General features: G+C 38.8%; 1 protein-coding gene across 1 annotated transcript; it reads left to right on the top strand.

The window, feature by feature from the left end:
- Window positions 1-1124: 1124 nt before the first annotated feature.
- LOC111749476 (mitochondrial import receptor subunit TOM7 homolog) lies at window positions 1125-1690 on the top strand. Its single transcript, XM_064287426.1, has one exon. The coding sequence runs from the start codon at window positions 1172-1174 to the stop codon at window positions 1370-1372; it is 201 nt and encodes a 66-aa protein (XP_064143496.1). The 5' UTR covers window positions 1125-1171; the 3' UTR covers window positions 1373-1690.
- Window positions 1691-20737: the final 19047 nt, after the last annotated feature.

Genomic DNA, 20737 nt, shown 5'->3' with positions numbered 1-20737 from the left:
ATATTTCACATAATTTTAGTTTGTAATTGTTGGTTCTTTCTCTAGAATGTAGACAAGTAATTATTCATTACTTTAGCCTTTGTCCTTTCAACAGTGCTTGGCACATACGGGAGCTCTTTGGAAACTCTATGGGGCAGTTCTACTCTGTCCTATAGGGTCGCTATGAGTCAGAATCGACTCGATGGCACTGGGTTTGGTTTTGCTTTTTGGCACATGTGGTATGGGTGATCAGTATATATTTGTTAAATAAATAAGAGAATGTCACAGAGGAAGAATCATAGACTTGGGATTTTAGACCTGTAAGTGATTTTAGGATTAAAAGTTTCTACTTCTTCATTTTATAGATGGGTTGACCTTCAGAAGAGTAAAGGTCAGGAAAACTAGAAACTTAATCTAGCTACAGATTAGTGGTGGAGCCAGTGATAGAACCCAGGCAGCTTGATTTCCAACTCAAGCTTTAAAATACAGTCCATACTTTTCTGACAGTTTTGAGTAGGATTTCAGATATGATTTTGCTGTCATTGGCTTTGTCTTTTGAAATTTTGCTGATTCACCATTGGATTACAAATAAGGATGAATTTAGTCTTTCCCTACTGCCATTTGTACCTGGACTACCAGAGGAACTTGTGTAGTGATATACGTCGGTATCATTACAGTTTGTATTGTTCAGCCTCACCTGGGTTCTCAAAGCCATCTAAAACACTTTGTTTCTTGTTCTTAGTTGCCTCTGTCTTCCATTCAGCACAGTAGCTATCCCAAACTTTCATAATACACCTTATTTATATTTATTAAATGAATATACCTTCAATTTCTCGTGAAAACAGAGGTGAACTGACAAGCAGTTCCTCAGCTTCCCATAATCCTAACTCTAACTTTCCCTTTACCTATTTTGATGCTTCCCTGCCACCAGTCTCAATTTGACACTACTGTACCAAATATAAATTATATTTTCTCTCTAAAAAAAGAGGGGGCCCGTGGTGGCACAGTGGTTAAGAGCTCAGGCTGCTAACCAAAATGTTGGCAGTTCAAACCCACAAGCCACTTCTTGGAAACCCTATGGGGCAGTTCTACTCTGTCCTATAGGGTCACTATGTGTCCGAATCGACTTGATCACAACGGGGCTTTATCTGAAAAATACAGAGGTTTCCACTGTGATGTCCCTCCTGTCACCATGGTGAAGATGAGCAAAGAGTCCAAGCAAATGCTCTTCAAGGGTGGTCGATTTGTCGTCCACTGGTGCTTCATCCCTCTCATGGCTTATCTGGGATTTAAGAGGGGTGCAGACCCTGGAAGGCCTGCATCAACAATTTGGGGCCTTCTTCAGGGTTGGAGGACATTAGATCATCTGGATTTGGAAACAATCATTGGATAGAAAAAACATGGAAGGTGTGCACTCTGGCTGGGATAAGAAATGAGACATCGTTGAGATATTTCCCAGTTGTACAATATAGGACTCCTACGTCACAGATGCATCTGTGGCAGAGTGGAACCTCTACTGAGTTGTGTATGGTACAGACTGTATCAAAATAAGTGTTTCTAATAATTAAAAAAATACTTTGATAAAGTAGAACCCTCTCTCCTTCTTGGAACTCTGATTTCCCTTATGTTCTCTGTCATCATTGTCTAGTTTTCCTTCTATCTCTCAGACCACTTCTCAGACTCCCTTCCCTGGGAAATCTCTCCCACTCTGTAGCTTTGTTTAACACTTCAATGACTGACCCATATTTCCAGTAGGGATGTGAGGGTGGTCAAGCTATTTTTCCAGCACCATGTTTTATCTGAACTTCAAATTTATATTTTTAACTAGCCCTTGTTATAAGAGAGATCTGCTTATCACATAGTGATGGGGTACATAAAGAACTATATTGATTCCACATCTACCAAGATTTGCCTGGAGGTATCGGTTTTCAATCACTGTCACCAAACTAAATACAAGTGCTTATTAAGAATCTGCCACAGTCAAGGCATTGTGCCAGGCTCTTTATTTTTGCTTCTAACAACCTTAGCAGGATCTGCTTGACTTTGCCTAAACTAATAATATTAGTTAGAACTTTGATGAATTGATCTAGAGGAAAAGAGCATATAGGAACACATCTTCTAATTAAATTAGGAATTAGGGATATTAATTCTTTTTCTACCAGAATTTATTATGCATAAAAATTGATGTGCTCTGCATTGTTGTTAAACAAACTTTGAAGGACCATATTCCAACCTGAGACAGTGAACACATTAGGAAAAATATCGGTAGGACAATGCTGTGCTATCATAAAAATCTAAAATTCACATTTTTTTCTCTAGAAGCTGATCAGTTCTGACTGGCTGAACCTGTTTTAAGCAACTGGGGGAAAATATACATCCTGGGCATCAAAGATAACAAGTGCCATTCCTTGGAAACCCTATGGGGCAGTTCTACTCTGTCCTATAGGGTCGCTGTGAGTTGGAATTGACTTGACAGCCACAGATTTTGTTTGGTATATGTATGTATATATATATGTATGTATGTACACACACACACACACATACACGCACACACACAGAGTACCTGGGTGGCACAAATAACTAAGTTCTTGGCTGTTGTTGTTATTAGGTGCTGTCGAGTCAGTTCTGACTCATAGCGACCCTATGTACAGCAATGTACAACGGAAAGACACACAGCCCAGTCCTGCACCATCCTCATAATTGCTGTTATGCTTGAGCCCATTGTTGCGGCCACTGTGTCAATCCATCTTGTTGAGGGGCTTCCTCTTTTTTGCCTACCCTTTACTTTCCAAGCATGATGTCCTTCTCCATGGACTGATCTCTCCTGTTAACATTTCCAAAGTATGTTAGATGAAGTCTCACCATCCTTGCTTTTAAGGAGCGTTCTAGCTGTACTTCTTCCAAGACAGATTTGTTCGTTCTGGCAGACTGCAGTATATTCAATATTCTTCACTAACGCCATCATTCAAAGGCATCAATTTTTCTTCAGTCTTCCTTATTCATTGTTCAGCTTTCACATGCATATGATGCAACTGAAAACACCATGGGTTTGTTCAGGTACACTTTAGTTCTCAAAGTGACTTCTTTGCTTTTTAACACTTTAAAGAGGTCTTTTGCAGCAGATTTGCTCAACGCAATATGTTGTTTGATTTCTTGAGCACTGCTTCCATGAGTGTTGATTGCGGTTCCAAGTAAAATGAAACCCTTGACAACTTCAATCTTTTCTCCATTTATCATGATGATGACTACTGATCCAGTTGTGGGAATTTTTGTTTTCTTTATGTTGCGGCACAATTCATACTGAAGGCTATGTTGTTTGATCTTCATCAGTAAGTGCTTCAAGTCTTCTTAATTGTCAGCAAGCAAGATTGTGTCATCTGTCATTAGCCATTACAGAAATGCAAATCAAAACTACAATGAGATATCATCTCACCCCAACAAGGCTGGCATTAATCCAAAAAACACAAAATAATGAATGTTGGAGAGGTCGTGGAGAGACTGGAACACTTATACACTGCCGGTGGGAATATAAAATGGTATAACCACTTTGGAAATCAATTTGGCGCTTCCTTAAAAAGCTAGAAATAGAACTACCATATGGTCCAGCAATCCCACTTCTTGGAATATATCCTACAGAAATAAGAGCCTTCACACTAAGATAAAGGCACACCCACATTCACTGCAGCACTATTTACAATAGCAAAAAGATGAAAACAGCTAAGGTGCTTATCAGCAGATGAATGGATAAACAAATTATGGTATATTCACACAATGGATACTATGCAACGATAAAGAACAATGATGAACCTGAGAAACATAACATAGAGGAATCTGGAAAGCATTCTGTTAAGTGAAATTAGTCAGTTGGAAAAGGACAAATACTGTATGAGACCACTATTATAAGAACTCAAGGAAAGGTTTAAACACAAAAGAAACCATTCTTTGATGGTTATGAGGGTGGGGAGGCAGGGAGGGAGGGAAAGTGGTATTCACTAACTAGATAAAAATAGTAGACAAGAATTATTTTAGGCGAAGGGAAGGACACACACGGAACAGAGTAAGTTAGCACAACTGGAATAACCCAAAAGCTAAGAAGTTCCCTGAATACAACCAAACATTCTGAGGGACAGAGTAGCAGGGGCAGGAGTCTGGGGACCATGGTTTCACGGGACATCTAGGTCTATTGCCATTACAAAGTGTATTAAGAAAACATTCTGCATCCCACTTTGGTGAGTGGTGTCTGGGGTCTTAAAAAGTTAGCAAGCGGCTGTCTAAGATGCATCAATTGGTCTCAACTCACCTGGAGCAAAAGAAAATGAAGAACGCCAAAGACACAAGGAAAACATGAGCCCAAGAGACAGAAAGGGCCATATAAACCAGAGACGCCATCAGCCTGAGACCAGAAGAACTAGATGGTGCCTGTCTACCACCAATGACCGCCCTGACAGGAAACACAACAGAGAATCCCTGATGGAGCAGGAAAAAAGTGGGAGGCAGTTCTCAAATTCTAAAAAAAAAACTAGGCTTAATAGTCTGACTGAGACTGGAGGGACCCCAGAGGCCATGGCCCCTGGACTCTCTCTTAGCTCAAAACTAAAACCATTCTTGAAGCCAACTCTTCAGACAAAGATTAGACTGAACTCATATAAGACATAAAATGATACGGGTGAGGAGTGTGCTTCTTAGCTCAAGCAGATACATGAGACCATGTAGGCAGCTCCTGTCTGGAGATGAGATGGGAAGGCAGAGGGGGACAGGAGCTGGTTGAATGGACACGGAAGACAGAGGATGGAGAGAAGGAGTGTGCTGTCACATTGTAGGGAGAGCAACTAGGACCACATAACAATGTGTGTATAAGTTTTTGTTTGAGAAACTGACTTGAACAGTAAACTTTCACTTAAAGCACAATAAAAAAAGGAAAACTACCAAAAAAAAGGATTGTGTCGTCTGCATATCACAGATTGTTAATGAGTCTTCCTCCAATTCCGATGCCTCGTTCTTCTTCATATAGTCCAGCTTTTTGGATTATTTGCTCAGCATACAGATTGAACAGGTATAGTGAAAGGATATAACCCTGACACACAACTTTCCTGACTTTAAACCGTGCGGTATCCTCTTGTTCTATTTATATGACTGCCTCTTGATCTATGTACTAACTGAAAAGTAGGCAGTTCAGACCCACCCACAGGTGCCTCAGAAGAAAAGCCTAGTGACCTACTTCTAAAAAATCAGTCATTGAAAACCCTACAGTTCTACTCTGACACACATGGAGTTGCCATGAGTCAATCGACTCTATGGTAATGGGTTAGGTTTTTGGTGTGTGTGTATGTATATATATACATATACATATATACACACACACACATACATATACACATAAAAACAAAAACCCCCAAACCCGTTGTCCTTGAGTCGATTCTGACTCACAGCAACCCCAAGTGTCAGAGTAGAACTGTTTCATAGGGTTTTCATGGCTGTAAGCTTTATGGAAGCAGATCACCAGGCCTTTCTTCCATGATGCCACTGGATAGGTTTGAACCTCCAATCTTTAGGTTGGTAGTAGAGCACAAACCATTTGTACCACCCAGAGAACTTTACACACACACACACACACACACAAACACACACACATAAATAATGAAAGAAATCTATGACAGAAGTATGTGTGTGTGTATATATATATATATACGCATATATATGTATACATATAGCCCCCATTGCCGTTGAGTCAATTCCAACTCACAGTGACCCTAAAGGACAGAGGAGAAAGTATTTGGAATTGTGAACTTTGTGATAGTTGAATCAGAAAGATACAAGAGGGTAATTATCAAATAACAAGTAATGGGAAGCCTCTAAATCAAAACAAAGAGAATGTACTTTTCTATTATCCAGAGATGTGTAACCAATTAGTTTTACTAAATCTAAGATTTAAAATCTTGAATGCAAAAACAATCTAAATCCAAAGTTTAAACAAATATGCCTTTTTCATTTTATCTTTAGTTTTTCTGTGGATTCCAGGTAGAGCTTTTCCCACAACCTACCTATCAGGATACCTCTCCCTCTCTCAGTTAAATTTAGTTTATTTTATAAAACAATTTGAGATGAGATGTAATAGGAAACAAAGAAAAGACAGAAGAAATGAAATGATGAATCACCTAATTGAACTGGAGGCTTATCTCCTCTCTCTTCCCTTCTTCCAGTTGGCTAACATCTAGGCATTTACAAAGAGTTCTTCGTGCTTTGCAAAGCCATAGTGCCACAGTTAAGCTTAATCTATTCATTTCACAGCTAGTAGGTGTCCTTTACCACATTTTGTGGCTTAGTTTATGCATCTAAACTGGCTACTTTCTCAAGTGCATACAAAAATGAATGCACATTATGCCATATGTGATGAAATAAAGTTTTAAATCATCTCTAGAAACCAGACAAGATGTATTCTATTTATGCCATTAAAATTAAAAAAAAAAGATAATTTACTAAAGATTATAAAGTCTTCAGGCTGAGTAAAATTAACTCTGTGCTCAATCCTCTTCTTTCGTTTTAACAAAGGAAGAAAATGGCACAAATCTCACTCTTGAGAACCTTATACTCTGGAGGAAGAGTGGTATCTTAGCTTCTTAAGGCAAAGTCTCAAGGAACGGGTGAAAGCAGAACTCTGAGATGGTGTTTCTTAGAGGACAGCTGAAAATGAGGTCTCCTCAAACCACTTGATAAGTTCTCAAAATACTACGCAGCAACCCAGTGCCATCAAGTTGATTCCGACTCATGGCGACCCTGTAGGACAGAGTAGAACTGCCCCATAGAGTTTCCAAGTGGAAACTCACAATACTAGTGCCTTGTAATTAACCATTTGGAAAAATGTGTTCTTCACAAATTTGATTGAAAAAATACTTATTGAACACCTACCTCAATATGTGCAAGATACTATGCTAGGTACCATGAAGAAATACAAAGATGAACAAAACACAGACTTTGCAATAAAAGAAGACATAGCCTAATGGGGGACTCAGGAATCTGTGTCTCCAACATAAATGTATTCAGGGCTAAAGAAAATATAACCAGAGAATTGAAGTTAGAAAGGATGAAACAGCAGATCATTCTCTTGATGCTGGAGCCCCAAACCCACATTGGCAACCCTGGGAACTCCACAACCTCAAATTCAACACACCTAATATTGAACACATCAATGCCATCTTGCTCTTACCTTTGTGCTCCCTATTTATGACACCAATATCTGCCATTTTTTCACTCTGGCGGTCTAGGAGTCATCCTGGAATCTTACCTTCACTTTACTTTCTACATACATCTGTCACCAAATCCCATTAAATGTCTACTGTATTTATTGGCTTTTTCATTTGTGCTGCCACTGCCATAGTTCAGGCCTGTACCATCTCTGGTTTGGGGCACAGCAATATTTTTTGCAACTAGACTCCTAGACTTCACCCTTGTGTAAGTCTGTTTACCACAGTGTTGCTGAAGTGTTCGACAAGGAGTAGGCTTGTTTGCTCCACAGGTGGTGATGCTAAGGTCTTGGTTACCCAGCACAGATACTGGAATCTTGTTTTGAATGGGTGCTGAGTTCAAATTCAGAGGACAAGTTTCTGTATCATTAAACAAGGGAAACAAGCAAAATATCAGATCCAAGGGAAAACTCAAAGGGTAAGAAACTGCAAATTTTGGTAGTATTTGGTGCAAAGAAGATAAAAGCTCAATTATGATCAATATTTATGTAATTTTTTATAAAAGTACCTTCTCATAAGTAATTTCTTAAGAATAAGAATCTTGTGAGGGAGATATAATTAGTTTTATTTTATAGAAAACAAATAGAAGTGCGAAAAGGTTTAGCAACTTGTTCTGGCAACTGGCAGATGTGAGTTTTGACTATAGGTTTTCTAATTTCAAAGACACCTCTTTGTAACTCAGAAAATACTCATTAGGCATACGTGTCCTGGAAAGAGTCCCATTAAGTCGTAGTGAGGAGATGGCAGTTGGGGTGTGGAGGAGAGAAACAATGAAATTAGAAGACATTGTTCAGTTACATTGTTTACTTGGAACAATAATTAGATTTATAAGCAAGAGAGTGACGGTGAATTGCATAAAAAAAAGAGAGTGACGGTGAATTGCATACATATAGTATTTTCTTGGTTTTAAGGTGTATGTTATTTTCATGGCTTAATATTTCTGAATTTAGGATTCATCTTACATTTGACATTTGCATGTAATGTAATCTGTTATTAAATTGATGTTACTTACAATCAATTGCATCTTAAAGAAATCTTGGTTCTGTTACCCACTGACCATATTATCTGCGTTCTGTGAGTCTCAGGTTCCTCATCTGTAAATGGAAGTAAAAGTACTGACTGCATAAGAGTTTATGAAGATTAAATGGGTAAATGAATAATTTCTTTTATGAGGATCAGCACAAAGCTGGTTCCTATGGGTGTTGGGGTGGGGTTTAAAGATGTTCCAAATGTCCAACTTTTCTGAGCTGCTATACCACTCCATCATCTCTAACATCAACTACTCTCTCTCCCCTCAGTACTCTCCCTCCCTTCTGTGGGTTTCCTAATTCACTGCAACATGTCATAGAACTCACTAACAGTATAAAGGAAATGGCTCACAAGGTTGTGGAGGCTGGCAAGTCCCAAATTCGTGGGTCAGATAGGGGCTCCTCCTGACCCACGTGACTGCAGGAGCTGACGAACCCAAACCAGCAGTTCAGATCACAGGCTGCTGGCTCACAAGGCTGCGGAAGCTGGCGAATCAGATCGTAAGACAGGCAGCCAGCCCAAGGGGCTGTGCCTGGGAATCCCAGAATTGGTAGGTCAGACAGCAGGTCTCTGGGGAGGCCAACTGATAATGAAATGGAAACGGGGTCCAGATGCAGAGGGTGAGAGCCTTGTCAGGACACACACATATATCTTAGATGCAGGCCACAGCCCAGGGAAGGGTACAATTTTAGTAAGAGTGGGGCTTGTGTCATATCCTCCTGCAAGGCTGTGACTCAAGATGTATCTTATACCAATCCTGTCTCATCAAGACGTAGCAGTCAGCATCTACAACACATAAAATAGAGGACAATCGCACAGTACTGAGAACCACAGCCCAGCTAAGTTGACACATAACCTCAACTATCACAGGTTCTATATACCTTATTTGCATAGTCCCACTCAATCATTGCATGCTTATAACTAGAAGGGCCATATTAAGTAATTCATTGCACCTCAATGGGATAATGTATGCAAACCACTGAGCAGTGCATGACACATAATAGGCCCACAACTAAATGTAGTTGCCTTTATTGTTGTAGGTGGATATCAGTTCACATGCTGAGCATTGTTCGTCGCAAAACCCAAAACCAAACCCAGTGCCGTTGAGTCGATTCTGACTCATAGCTACCCTGTAGGACAGAGCAGAACTGCCCCACAGAGTTTCCAAGGAGTGCCTGGCAGATTGGAACTGCTGACCCTTTGGTTAGCAGCTGTAGCACTTAACCACTATGCCATCAGGGTTTCCCCCGTTCATGGCAAAGCATCTATAAAATTACTTTCTATCAGAATGGTAGCATCATGCATGACACATATCCATACTCCAGCTACCAGCCCACTTTTCGAAAGACAGGGATTATGGTAGGGGTTTGAAAGATGAGACCTTAGAGGGGGAAGGTTGCCAAATGCTTAAAGTCTTCTCTGAGAATGTAACCTCTAAGAAAGGAACTATTTCGCTGAAAGCACAGAGATGCCTCATAAGAACATGTCAATTTTCTATTCTGTAGAAGGATGAGCAAATCTTGGCTTCTCATCACTGAATTCAATAGTGACAATAACACGTTGACAGTTATCCATTGACAATGGCAGCCATGAATGGGGAGAGAGTCTTCAGAAGAAAAACAAATTAAAATTATACTACAGGAAGGAAGCCAGAAGAATGCAGAAAGTAGACGGATACATATAATACAGTATTGCTGTGGTTACCTAGCAACAAGGGTAACATTTTTTTATTTTATTTTTTTGTTAGAAAATGGCAAAATGGAATCGTAAGAATAGAATACAACACTGAGCTCAGGAGGACTAAAATGTATGACTGCTATCAGTGAGGTTAAAATTATATTCACAGCAACATCAATACATAATGGTGTTTTGTGGCATGGTTCAGGGGATTGATTGCATAAATACACAGGTTTATGTGTGTGTGTTTTATAATTTTATATCCAAGCCTACAGGAATAAGAAAGAATCCAAATGTAAAGAACTCAGTATGGCGAAAAAAATCTCAGAAACCACACCCAAATGAAACATACAAGACAAAGAATTAAACTCAATGAGACATTCTATATAAACCAGATGTGAGTTGGCTAAATATATGACTTTTCCTGGTAATGTTTACATTTTAGGAGGCTGCTCCTGGAAATGAATCCTTCTAAGCTGTAAGGTAAATGGGTAGGGATTTCAGCACCTGCAAGACAGATATTTTGGAAGTAGAGAACCTTTGCAGCTGCTGAACTGAGTTTCCAGTGCACAGGCAATCTGCTATGAAATACTGCCCTCCTTTAGAAAGGGCTAATACAGTCTGTAGCCTCAGCTATGGAACAGTATACATTATCTGTCAATCTCAACCAGTGCGATGAAAATTATTCAAGTCAATCAATTAAAAACAAAATCATATAAATAATGCATTTGCCACCCAACTTTGTTCTATTTTCCTGGCTGGTGGCATAATCAAGGGGGTTAACATTCTTTAAAATGCAAATGTTCATGTTTTTAATCTTTGAAGACCTTGCTAAATACAACAAGTTCTACCAGGTGTAGTTCATGAAAGCTTTTAGAAGGCAAGCATTTGCCAGACATATTTCAATGTAAGTCAAAAGGAAATCATAAAAAGGATGACTCCCATACCTTCAAAGTCATTCAAGATTTTTGAAAATGTCGTACAAATATTCATGTGTTTGCTTCCAAATCTCCTGTGTACAGGCAAAGTAGAAATAAGCAAATGGTCAAATTATTCAGGAAGGAAGTGAAGGAACCTGAACTTCAGCCCCAGGGTCACCTGATTCCTAAAACTTCCACCTTTATTACTCTTCAATTCTTTCCTCATTGTGTTAAAACAATGAATTTTCTAGTTCATTTCTAGAACATCCATCAGCGGAATACCCTCTTTAGTCAGCAAGGATAAATAGCTACCCTGTACTCCCCAACCAGATCTCTCAGCATAGTTTATACATCTGGAAAACATTGCTTGCTGCTTAAAGCATCACTCCAAACTGTGCACTGCTGGCAGCAATTCTTGCTATTCAGACTTTTGGTATTTATTGGCAGAGCCCCCATACTGGTACAAGGATGCCCAGAGGGAGTCTTGGAAAATCCTTTAGAGCTTCACAGTCAGGCTCCCTTTTCAGGCTGCACAGCTGGCATTATATTTGGGCAGTGTGCTTGCCTTAGCTTCTGACTTAGGGTTTGGAGAGGGCACTCCCCAGTACTTTCTGAAGACCTTCAAGTTCTTCTAATCCAGCTTCTGATTTCATGAGAATTTTTGAGTTGATGGTTGCTTTGTAAAAGCTTTCCCACTGCTATCAATTCATTAATGCTCAGCCCTAAATAGGAGGGTGGTAGGTTTTTATTTTTTAATATTTTAAATTAAATAGGTATTGTCTAACTCTGAGAAAATGGCATTGCTAAATTTAAAATAATTTTTCTATGTCGCACCTATTGAAAGAGAATTAAAGTTGTATTTTATCGAGCAGTCACCTGAAATTTTGTTGTTCTTTATTAGATGCCATCGAGTTGGTTCTGATTCATAGCGACCCTATGTACAACAGAGCAAAACACTGTCTGGTCCTATGCTAGCCTCATAATCGTTGCTATGTTTGAACCCATCATCGCAGCCACTCTGTCTATCCATCTCTTTGAGGGCCTTCTTCTTCTTACTGACCCTCTACCTTACCGAGCATGATGTCTTTCTCCAGGGACATAACATGTCCAAAGTATGTGAGATGAAGTCTTGCCACCCTGTCTTCCAAGGAGCACTCTGGCTGTACCTCTTCCAAGACAGACTTGTTCATTCTTCAGGCAGCCCATGGTACATTCAATATTTTTGGCCAACACCATAATTCAAAGACATCAATTCTTCTTCAGTCTTCTTTATTCATTGTCAAGATTTCACATGCATATAGGACAAATGAAAATACCATGGCTTGGGTCAGGCACACCTTAGACCTCAAGGTGACATCTTTGCTTTTCAACACTTTGAAGAGGCCTTTTGTAGCAGATTTGCTCAAGACAATATATGCCATTTGATTGCTTGACTGTTGTTTCCATGGCTGTTGATTGTGGATCCAAGTAAAATGAAAATCCTTGACAAATTTAACATTTTCTCCATTTATCATGATGTTGCTTATAGGTCCAGATGTGAGGATTTTTTTTAATGTTGAGGTGAAAACTGTACTGTTTGATCTTCATAAGTAAGTGCTTTAAGTCCTCTTGGCTTTCAACAAGCCAAGTTGTGTCATCTGCGTATCACAGGTTATTAGTGAGTCTTCCTCCAATCCTGATGCTGCATTCTTCTTCATATAGCCCAACTTCCTGGATTATTTGCTCAGCATACAGATTGAATAAGTATGGTGAAAGAATACAACCCTGATGCACACATTGACTGATTTTTAACCACTCGGTATCCTCTTGTCCTGTTTGAACATCTACCTCTTGGCCTATGAATAGGATCCTCCTGAGCACAATTAAGTGCTCTGGAATTCCCATTCTTTACAATGTTATCCATGATTTATTATGATCCACACAATTGAATGCTTTTGCATAGTCATTAAAACACAGGTAAACACCTTTCTGGTATTCTCTGCTTTCAGCTAAGATCCACCTGACATCAGCAATGATATTCCTTGTTCCACATCCTCTTGTGAATTGGCTTGAATTTCCTTGAATTCCTGGCATTTCCCCATTGATGTCCTGCTGCAACGGTTTTTGAATTATCTTCATCAAAATTTTACTTGCATATGATATTAATGATATTGTTCAATAATTTCCACATTTTGTTGGATCATCTTTCTTTGGAATGGGCACAAATATGGGTCTCTTCCAGCCAGTTAGCCAGGTACCTGTATTTCAAATTTCTTGGCATAGACAAGTAAGCATCTCCTATGCTGCATCCATTTGTTAAAACATCTCAATTAATATTCTGTCAATTCCTGGATCCTAGTCTTTTGTCAGATGCCTTCAATGCAGCTTGGACTTCTTTCTCCAGTACCATTGGTTCTCAATCATATGTTACCTCTTGAAATGGTTGAATGTCAACCAATTCTTTTGGCAGAGTGACTCTTTGTATTCCTTTTATCTTCTTTTGATGCTTCCTGCATTGTTCAGTATTTTGCCCATAGAATCCTTCAATAGTGCAAATCAAGGCTTGAACTTTTTTCCTCAGTTCTTTCGGCTTGAGAAATGCTGAGTGTTCTTCCCTTTTGGTTTTCTAACTCCAGGTCTTTGCACATTTCATTTTAATACTTTACTTTGTCTTCTTGAGCTGCATTTTGAAATCTTCAGTTCAGCTCTTTTACTTCATTTCTTCCTTTCTTTTTAGCTACTCCACATTCCAGAGCAAGTTTCAGAATCTCTTCTGACATCCATTTTGGTCTTTTCTTTCTTTCCTGTCTTTTTAATGTCCTTTTTGCTTTCTTCAAGTATGATGTCTTTGACGTCATTCCACAAGTTGTCTGTTCTTTAGTTATTAGTGTTTAAAATACCAAGTCTATTCTTGAAAGGGTCTCCAAATTCAGATTGTACTTTGGCTTTTGTGAACTTGTTCTAATTTTCTTCAGCTTCAACTTGAACGTGAACATGAGCAATTGATGGTCTCTTCCGAAGTCGGCCCCTGCCTTGTTCTGACTGATGTTATTGAGCTTTTCCGTTCTTTTTCCATAAATGTAGTCAATTTGATTACTGTGTTTTTCATCTAGTAAGGTTCACATGTATAGTCTCTGTTTATGTTGTTGAAAAAAGTTATTTGCAATGAGTAAGTCGTTGGTTTTGTAAAATTCTATCACGAGATCTCTATTGTTGTTTCTATCACCAAGGCTATATATATATTCATCAAAAATATGACTGAAATTTTAGTTGACCTTAAACTTAATCCTAAAATTTTTCTGATGTCTAAATTCTGAGAGGTATTTAAATTTTGAAAAGGACATTGAAGTATCTTACCAACATTCTTCCTTGATCCTTCTTGCCATTCTGTTTTGGTAAGCTCGACTCTATTTCCAGGCCCAGAGGTAAACCCTGATATATATATCTAAGCCAATCAGGTAATACTGTCACCTTGACACTTTCATTACTTCAGGTAACTCAAGCCTAGGTAATCAGCACATGGCATTTTCCTTGTTCATTGGTTGTGGGGAGCATGTCTCTTAACTCAGGATGTGAATGAGGAATAGGCGACCTAGTTGATGCTGGAAGCTAACTTGTGAAGCCAACCTGATGGCAAAGCTGATAGATGAAGGAAGGCAGGCTCGAAGGGCTTCACAGAGTCTGTACCTTGACTGAACCTCACCTCAACCCAGGGACGGATTATCCAATAAGCGAGGGAAGCACAACGCTTACCAGATCATCTGTATTGAAACTGTTCACTACAGATGAGTAGTAAGCACAAGTAAGCCTGTGCTTACCTTGCTTACTGGGTCATCCACCCCGTCAGGGATTGTAAATTTGAAAAGGGGCTTTGACTCTGTTGGAAGGTGCTATGGGGTTGGAAGAGAGACAGATGCCAGCTATATCCAGAAACAGAGTCTTTGATGTGGTGAAAAAATGTGAAATTGTCCACGACCAAGTGGGATTTATATCAGGTATGTAAGGTTGGTTCAATATTAGAAAAACCATTAATGTAATCCACCATACAAATAAAACAAAAGACAAAAACCACATGATATTATCAATTGATGCAGAAAGGACATTTGACAAAGTCCAACACCCATTCATGATAAAAACTCTTACCAAAATAGGAATTGAAGGAAAATTCCTCAACATAATAAAAGGCATCTATACAAAGCCAACAGCCAACATCACTCTAAATGGAGGGAGCCTGAAAGCATTTCCCTTGAAAACGGGAACCAGACGAGGATGCCATTTATCACTGCTCTTATTCAACATTTTGCTAGAGGTCCTAGCCAGAGCAATTAGGCTAGACAAAGAAATAAAGGGTATCCAGATTGGCAAGGAGGAAGTAAAATTATCTCTATTTGCAGATGACATGATCTTATACACAGAAAACCCTAAGGAATCCTCCAGAAAACTACTGAAACAAATAGAAGAGTTCAGCAGTATTTCAGGTTACAAGATAAACATACAAAAATCACTTGGATTCCTCTACATCAACAAAAAGAACATCGAAGAGGAAATCACTAATTCAATACCATTCACAGTAGCCTCCAAGAAATAAAATACTTAGGAATAAATCTTACCAAAGATGTAAAAGACCTATACAAAGAAAACTACAAAGTACTAGTGCAAGAAACTAAAAGGGACCTACATAAGTGGAAAAACATACCTTGCTCATGGGTAGGAAGACTTAACATAGTAAAAATGTCTATTCTACCAAAAGCCATCTATATATACAATGCACTTCTGATCCAAATTCCAAAGACATTTTTTAATGTGATGGAGAAACAAATCACCAACTTCATATGGAAAGGAAAGAAGCCCTGGATAAGTAAAAAAAAGAAAAAAAAATTTTTTTTTTTTTTATAAGTGAAACATTACTGAAAAAGAAGAAGAAAGTGGGAGGCCTCACTCTACCTGATTTTAGAACATATTATACAGCCACAGAAGTCAAAATAGCCTGGTACTGGTACAATAACAGGCACATAGACCAATGGAGCAGAATTGAGAACCCAGATATAAATCCATCCACATATGAGCAGCTGATATTTGACAAAGGCCCTGTGTCAGTTCATTGGGGAAAAGATAGTCTGTTTAACAAATGGTGCTGGCATAAGTAGATATCTATTTGCAAAAAATGAAACAGGACCCATACCTCACACCATGCACAAAAACTAATTCCAAGTGGATCAAAGACCTAAACATAAAGACTAAAATGATAAAGATCATGGAAGAAAAAGTAGGGACACCCTTAGGAGCCCTAATACAAGGCATAAACAGAATACAAAACATTACTAAAAATGATGAAGAGAAACCCGATAACTGGGAGCTCCTAAAAATCAAACACCTATGCTCATCTAAAGACTTCACCAAAAGAATAAAAAGACCACCTACAGATTGGGAAAAAATTTTCAGCTATGACATCTCTGACCAGCATCTGATCTCTAAAATCTATATGATTCTGTTAAAACTCAACCACGAAAAGACAAACAACCCAATTAAAAATTGGGCAAAGGGTATGAACAAGCACTTCACTAAAGAAGATATTCAGGCGGCTAACAGATACATGAGAAAATGCTCTCAATCATTAGCCATTAGAGAAATGCAAATTAAAACTACGATGAGATTCCATCTCACTCCAACAAGGCTGGCATTAATCCAAAAAACACAAAATAATAAATGTTGGAGAGGCTGCAGAGAGATTGGAACTCTTATACACTGCTGGTGGGAATGTAAAATGGTACAACCACTTTGGAAATCTATCTGGCATTTCCTTAAAAAGTTAGAAATAGAACTACCATACAAGCCAGAAATCCCACTCCTCGGAATATATCCTAGAGAAATAAGAGCCTTTACACGAACAGATATATGCAGACCCATGTTTCTTGCAGCACTGTTTACAATAGCAAAAATCTGGAAGCAACCAAGGTGTCCATCAACGGATGAATGGATAAATAAATTACAGTATATTCACACAATGGAACACTACGCAATTGATAAAGAACAGTGATGAATCTGTGAAACATTTCATAACATGGAGGAACCTGGAAGGCACTATGCTAAGTGAAATTAGTCAGATGCAAAAGGACAAATATTGTATAAGACCACTATTATAAGATCTTGCGAAATAGTATAAACTGAGAAGAACACATTCTTTTGTGGTTACAAAAGAATGTGTTCTTTTGTGGACACATTCTTTTGTGGAGAGGGTTATTTACTGATTGGATAGTAGATAAGAACTACTTTAGGGCAAGGGAAGGACAATACTCAATACAGGGAAGGTCAGCTCAACTGGACTGGACCAAAAGCAAAGAAGTTTCCTGGATAAACTGAATGCTTCGAAGGTCAGCGGAGCAAGGGCAGGGGTTTGGGGACTATGGCTTCAGGGAGCATCTAAGTCAATTGGCAAAATAAATTCTATTAAGAAAACATTGTGCATCCCACTTTGAAGTGTGGCGTCTGGGGTCTTAAATGCTAACAAGCGGCCATCTAAGATGCATCAATTGGTCTCAACCCACCTGGACCAAAGGAGAATGAAGAACACCAAGGTCACACGATAACAATGAGCCCAAGAGACAGAAAGGGCCACATGAACTAGAGACTTACATCATCCTGAGACCAGAAGAACTAGATGGTGCCCGGCCACAGCTGATGACTGCCCTGACTGGGAGCACAACAGAGAACTCCTGAGGGAGCAGGAGAACAGTGGGATGCAGATCCCAAATTCTCATAAAAAGACCAGATTTAATGGTCTGACTGAGACTAGAAGAATCCCGGTGGTCATGGTCCCCAAACCTTCTGTTGGCCCAGGATAGGAACCATTCCCGAAGACAACTCATCAGACATCAAATGGACTGGACAGTGGGTTGGAGAGAGATGCTGATGAGGAGTGAGCTACTTGTATCAGGTGGACACTTTAGACTGTGTTGCCATCTCCTGTCTGGAGGGGAGGTGGGAGGGTAGAGGGGGTTAGAAACTGGCAAAACGGTCACGAAAGGAGAGACTGGAAGGAGGGAGCGGGCTGACTCATTAGGGGGAGAGTAAATGGGAGTATGTAGTAAGGTGTATATAAGTTTATATGTGACAGACTGACTTGATTTGTAAACTTTCACTTAAAGCACAATAAAAATTATTTAAAAAAAAGTAATATCCTAGAAGATTCTTATTTTAGTGATGTTTACCTAAAAAAAAACTTTATAAACAGCATTAGGAAAATGCTGAAACAAATTTTATCATCATAGTAGAAGATTATTCAGCTGTTACATTTATTAACTTAATGCCAAAATATTAATGTTTATAATAAATAAAATCAATAGGAAGTTGAAAAAAATGTGAAATTGTTCACTACTGATGATTTGATAAGCAAGGAAAGCACTGTGCTTAACTTGCCTATTGGATAATCCACCTTCTCCTGTCTCAACCCCACAAAAATCTCTGGATATTTAATCTTTTCAGCCAAAAACTCTCAATTATTGTTTAATCTAGCCTGGGCAAAGATTTTTGCTATCTGCCTCCAAATGAATCCCAACTGCCATAGGCTGAAGTGTAACCTTAGCATCCACACATTTCTTCAGCATTCTGGGGTCGCTCTTTCTTTTAATACCATAATTCAGGCCCTCTTCTCAGGAGACTGCAGGAAGTATTGTGGTCTTCCCAAGTGCTCTAAGAATCACCAGGGCGTCATTCTTTCTCTTTGTGTTTTCTTGCTACCTTTTCTCTTGTGGCCAGGGCCATTCTCATACAAATCTAAATCAAAGCAAACCAAATTTGTTGCTGTTGACTCATAGTGACTCTACAGGACAGAATAGAGCTGCCCCTTAGGGTTTCCAAGGAGTGGCTGGTGGATTCAAACTGCATACTTTTTGGTTAGCAGCTAAATGCTTAACCACTGCACCACCAGGGCCCCCATACAGATCTAAGCCCCCTTTAGTTCCAGGATGACAATTCTGCTATTTCTGAGACACCTATATGTCCAATCAAGGAGTTCCAAATAGATTATTGTATCAATTTCTACCTCAGAGGAAGGCAGCCTTTTGTTTTATTATGGAGAGTGGGTTGGTACTTCATTGCCTCAATAACCCCTTCCACCAACCCAAGCACCAAGCCTATGGCTAACGAGAAATTCTTCAAAATATTTTCTCAAAGAAACGGGCAATTTTCCCCAAAGAAGCAGTCACTCCTTTAATACAGAAAACACTTCCGTTTTCCATGCTATTACATAAAAAAAAAAAAATTACATACAGTAGGCAATTAGCCACAACTGTTTTTTTTTTTTTGTGATTGTAGCTCAACTTTTCCTAATGTCAAAAATTGCCTTGTGTTTTTTAAATAATAATAAATAAAACTTAAGAAAATAGTAGAAGGTATGAACTATGTCTTGTTGACTAACATTTATTGCACAGTGCTGTGAATACTCAGGAGTTAATAAACATTAATGTTGAGGTATAAAGTCAGTAAAACTAATTTCTTATTTTTATTCTGGTCCTCTTTGAATATGATTTATCAGATACAATTTTTTTCTATACTTCCTATTATATCATTTTTCATTAAGAAAGGCTTTGGTTAAATCTTCCTACTCATCAAAAATATCTTTATCTGATTTACTTTTGCATTTCATCAGTGAAGCTCTATGCAAGTAAACATCATTTGAAATGTATTCGAGACTGGAAGATAGTATTATGATTAATACTATGCTTTAATTAAGTTACATTGACATTCATAATAGATCTCTATCTGGCTAATAAGAACTAATATTTTCTTGGATAAAAAGCAGTGCAAATTACAGACAGACAGTGATCAACTACTAGTGCTTAGTGTTAGCACTTCAGATGAAACGGTTCATACTCTGTAGGGAAATTATAGAACTAATTATGAAGAGTAATGATGCTCTGAAAAAAATCAGATTCTCAATAGGAGGTAATTAAAACAGTTACTAATAAGTCCAAAAATTTTAATATCTAAGACTTTTCACAGGTGGGGGGGGTTGCATTTTTGTGTTATACTTTTCTTTTCAAGAGCCATCGTAATTGAACAGTTTCCGAAATAACCCAATGTGCAATGTACAACATACAGTGATAGGATCAGACACCATTTCTGCTCATGGTGAAGATCGTTCAACTAGATCTACTTCTGAGCCCCAAAAGAATCCTCTGGCAAGTCAGCCCAGTCCCAAGATACAAAGCACCTTCCATTTCCCACAACCATCAATAGTGACTGACCGAGACTGACTCCAGGCAGTACAAGGACATGGAGTCACAGTAGAGTTTCGGGCATCAGGGCTCATTACGCTAAGCTCTCAATGCACTCCTTCCTCACCACACCTTCCACTAAATAGGAAATATATACCCTCTCTGACCCTTCACCAACATATTTTTATACGTACCACTCTTTACTTTTAACAATTTGGTACAGAAATACTGGTGTTATTTTTGATCTTGCCTTTTTGGGACCTTTTTACTAGCTGCCTTCTAACTAGAAGTCTCTTCCTCCAAGGCTGCCATGGCTAATTCCTTTTTATCATTCAGGTCTTGAAACAAATGTCACATTCTCAGAGAGCCCTGATGACTCATTCTATGGTTGTTCTCTTTCCCTACTCAGGATCACATCGTTTTTTCTTTTTCCATAACTACCTGAAATGACCTCATTTATTTTTTGTTTGGCTGTTAATTGTCTGCCTCCCCTCTCACATTTTAGAAGTCAGTTCCCTCAGAGCAGAAACCTTGTTTCTCCAGTTCCTTCTATATCTCTAGCAATAAAACCAAAAAAACCAAACCCATTGCTGTCCAGTCAATTTTGACTCATAGCGACCCTATAGCATGGAGTAGAACTGCCTCATAGGGTTTCCAAGGCTGTAATCTTTATGAAAGCAGACTGTCACATCTTTCT

The sequence above is a fragment of the Loxodonta africana genome, chromosome 6 (assembly GCF_030014295.1).
Source record: "Loxodonta africana isolate mLoxAfr1 chromosome 6, mLoxAfr1.hap2, whole genome shotgun sequence".
Classification (NCBI taxonomy): domain Eukaryota; kingdom Metazoa; phylum Chordata; class Mammalia; order Proboscidea; family Elephantidae; genus Loxodonta; species Loxodonta africana.
Note: the sequence above shows the minus strand (reverse complement) of the source record. Positions and strands in the feature narration are given on the sequence as shown.

Excerpts from the sequence above, each read along its gene's own strand:
- LOC111749476 (XM_064287426.1), top strand. The coding sequence starts at position 1,172 with ATGGTGAAGATGAGCAAAGAGTCCAAGCAAATGCTCTTCAAGGGTGGT.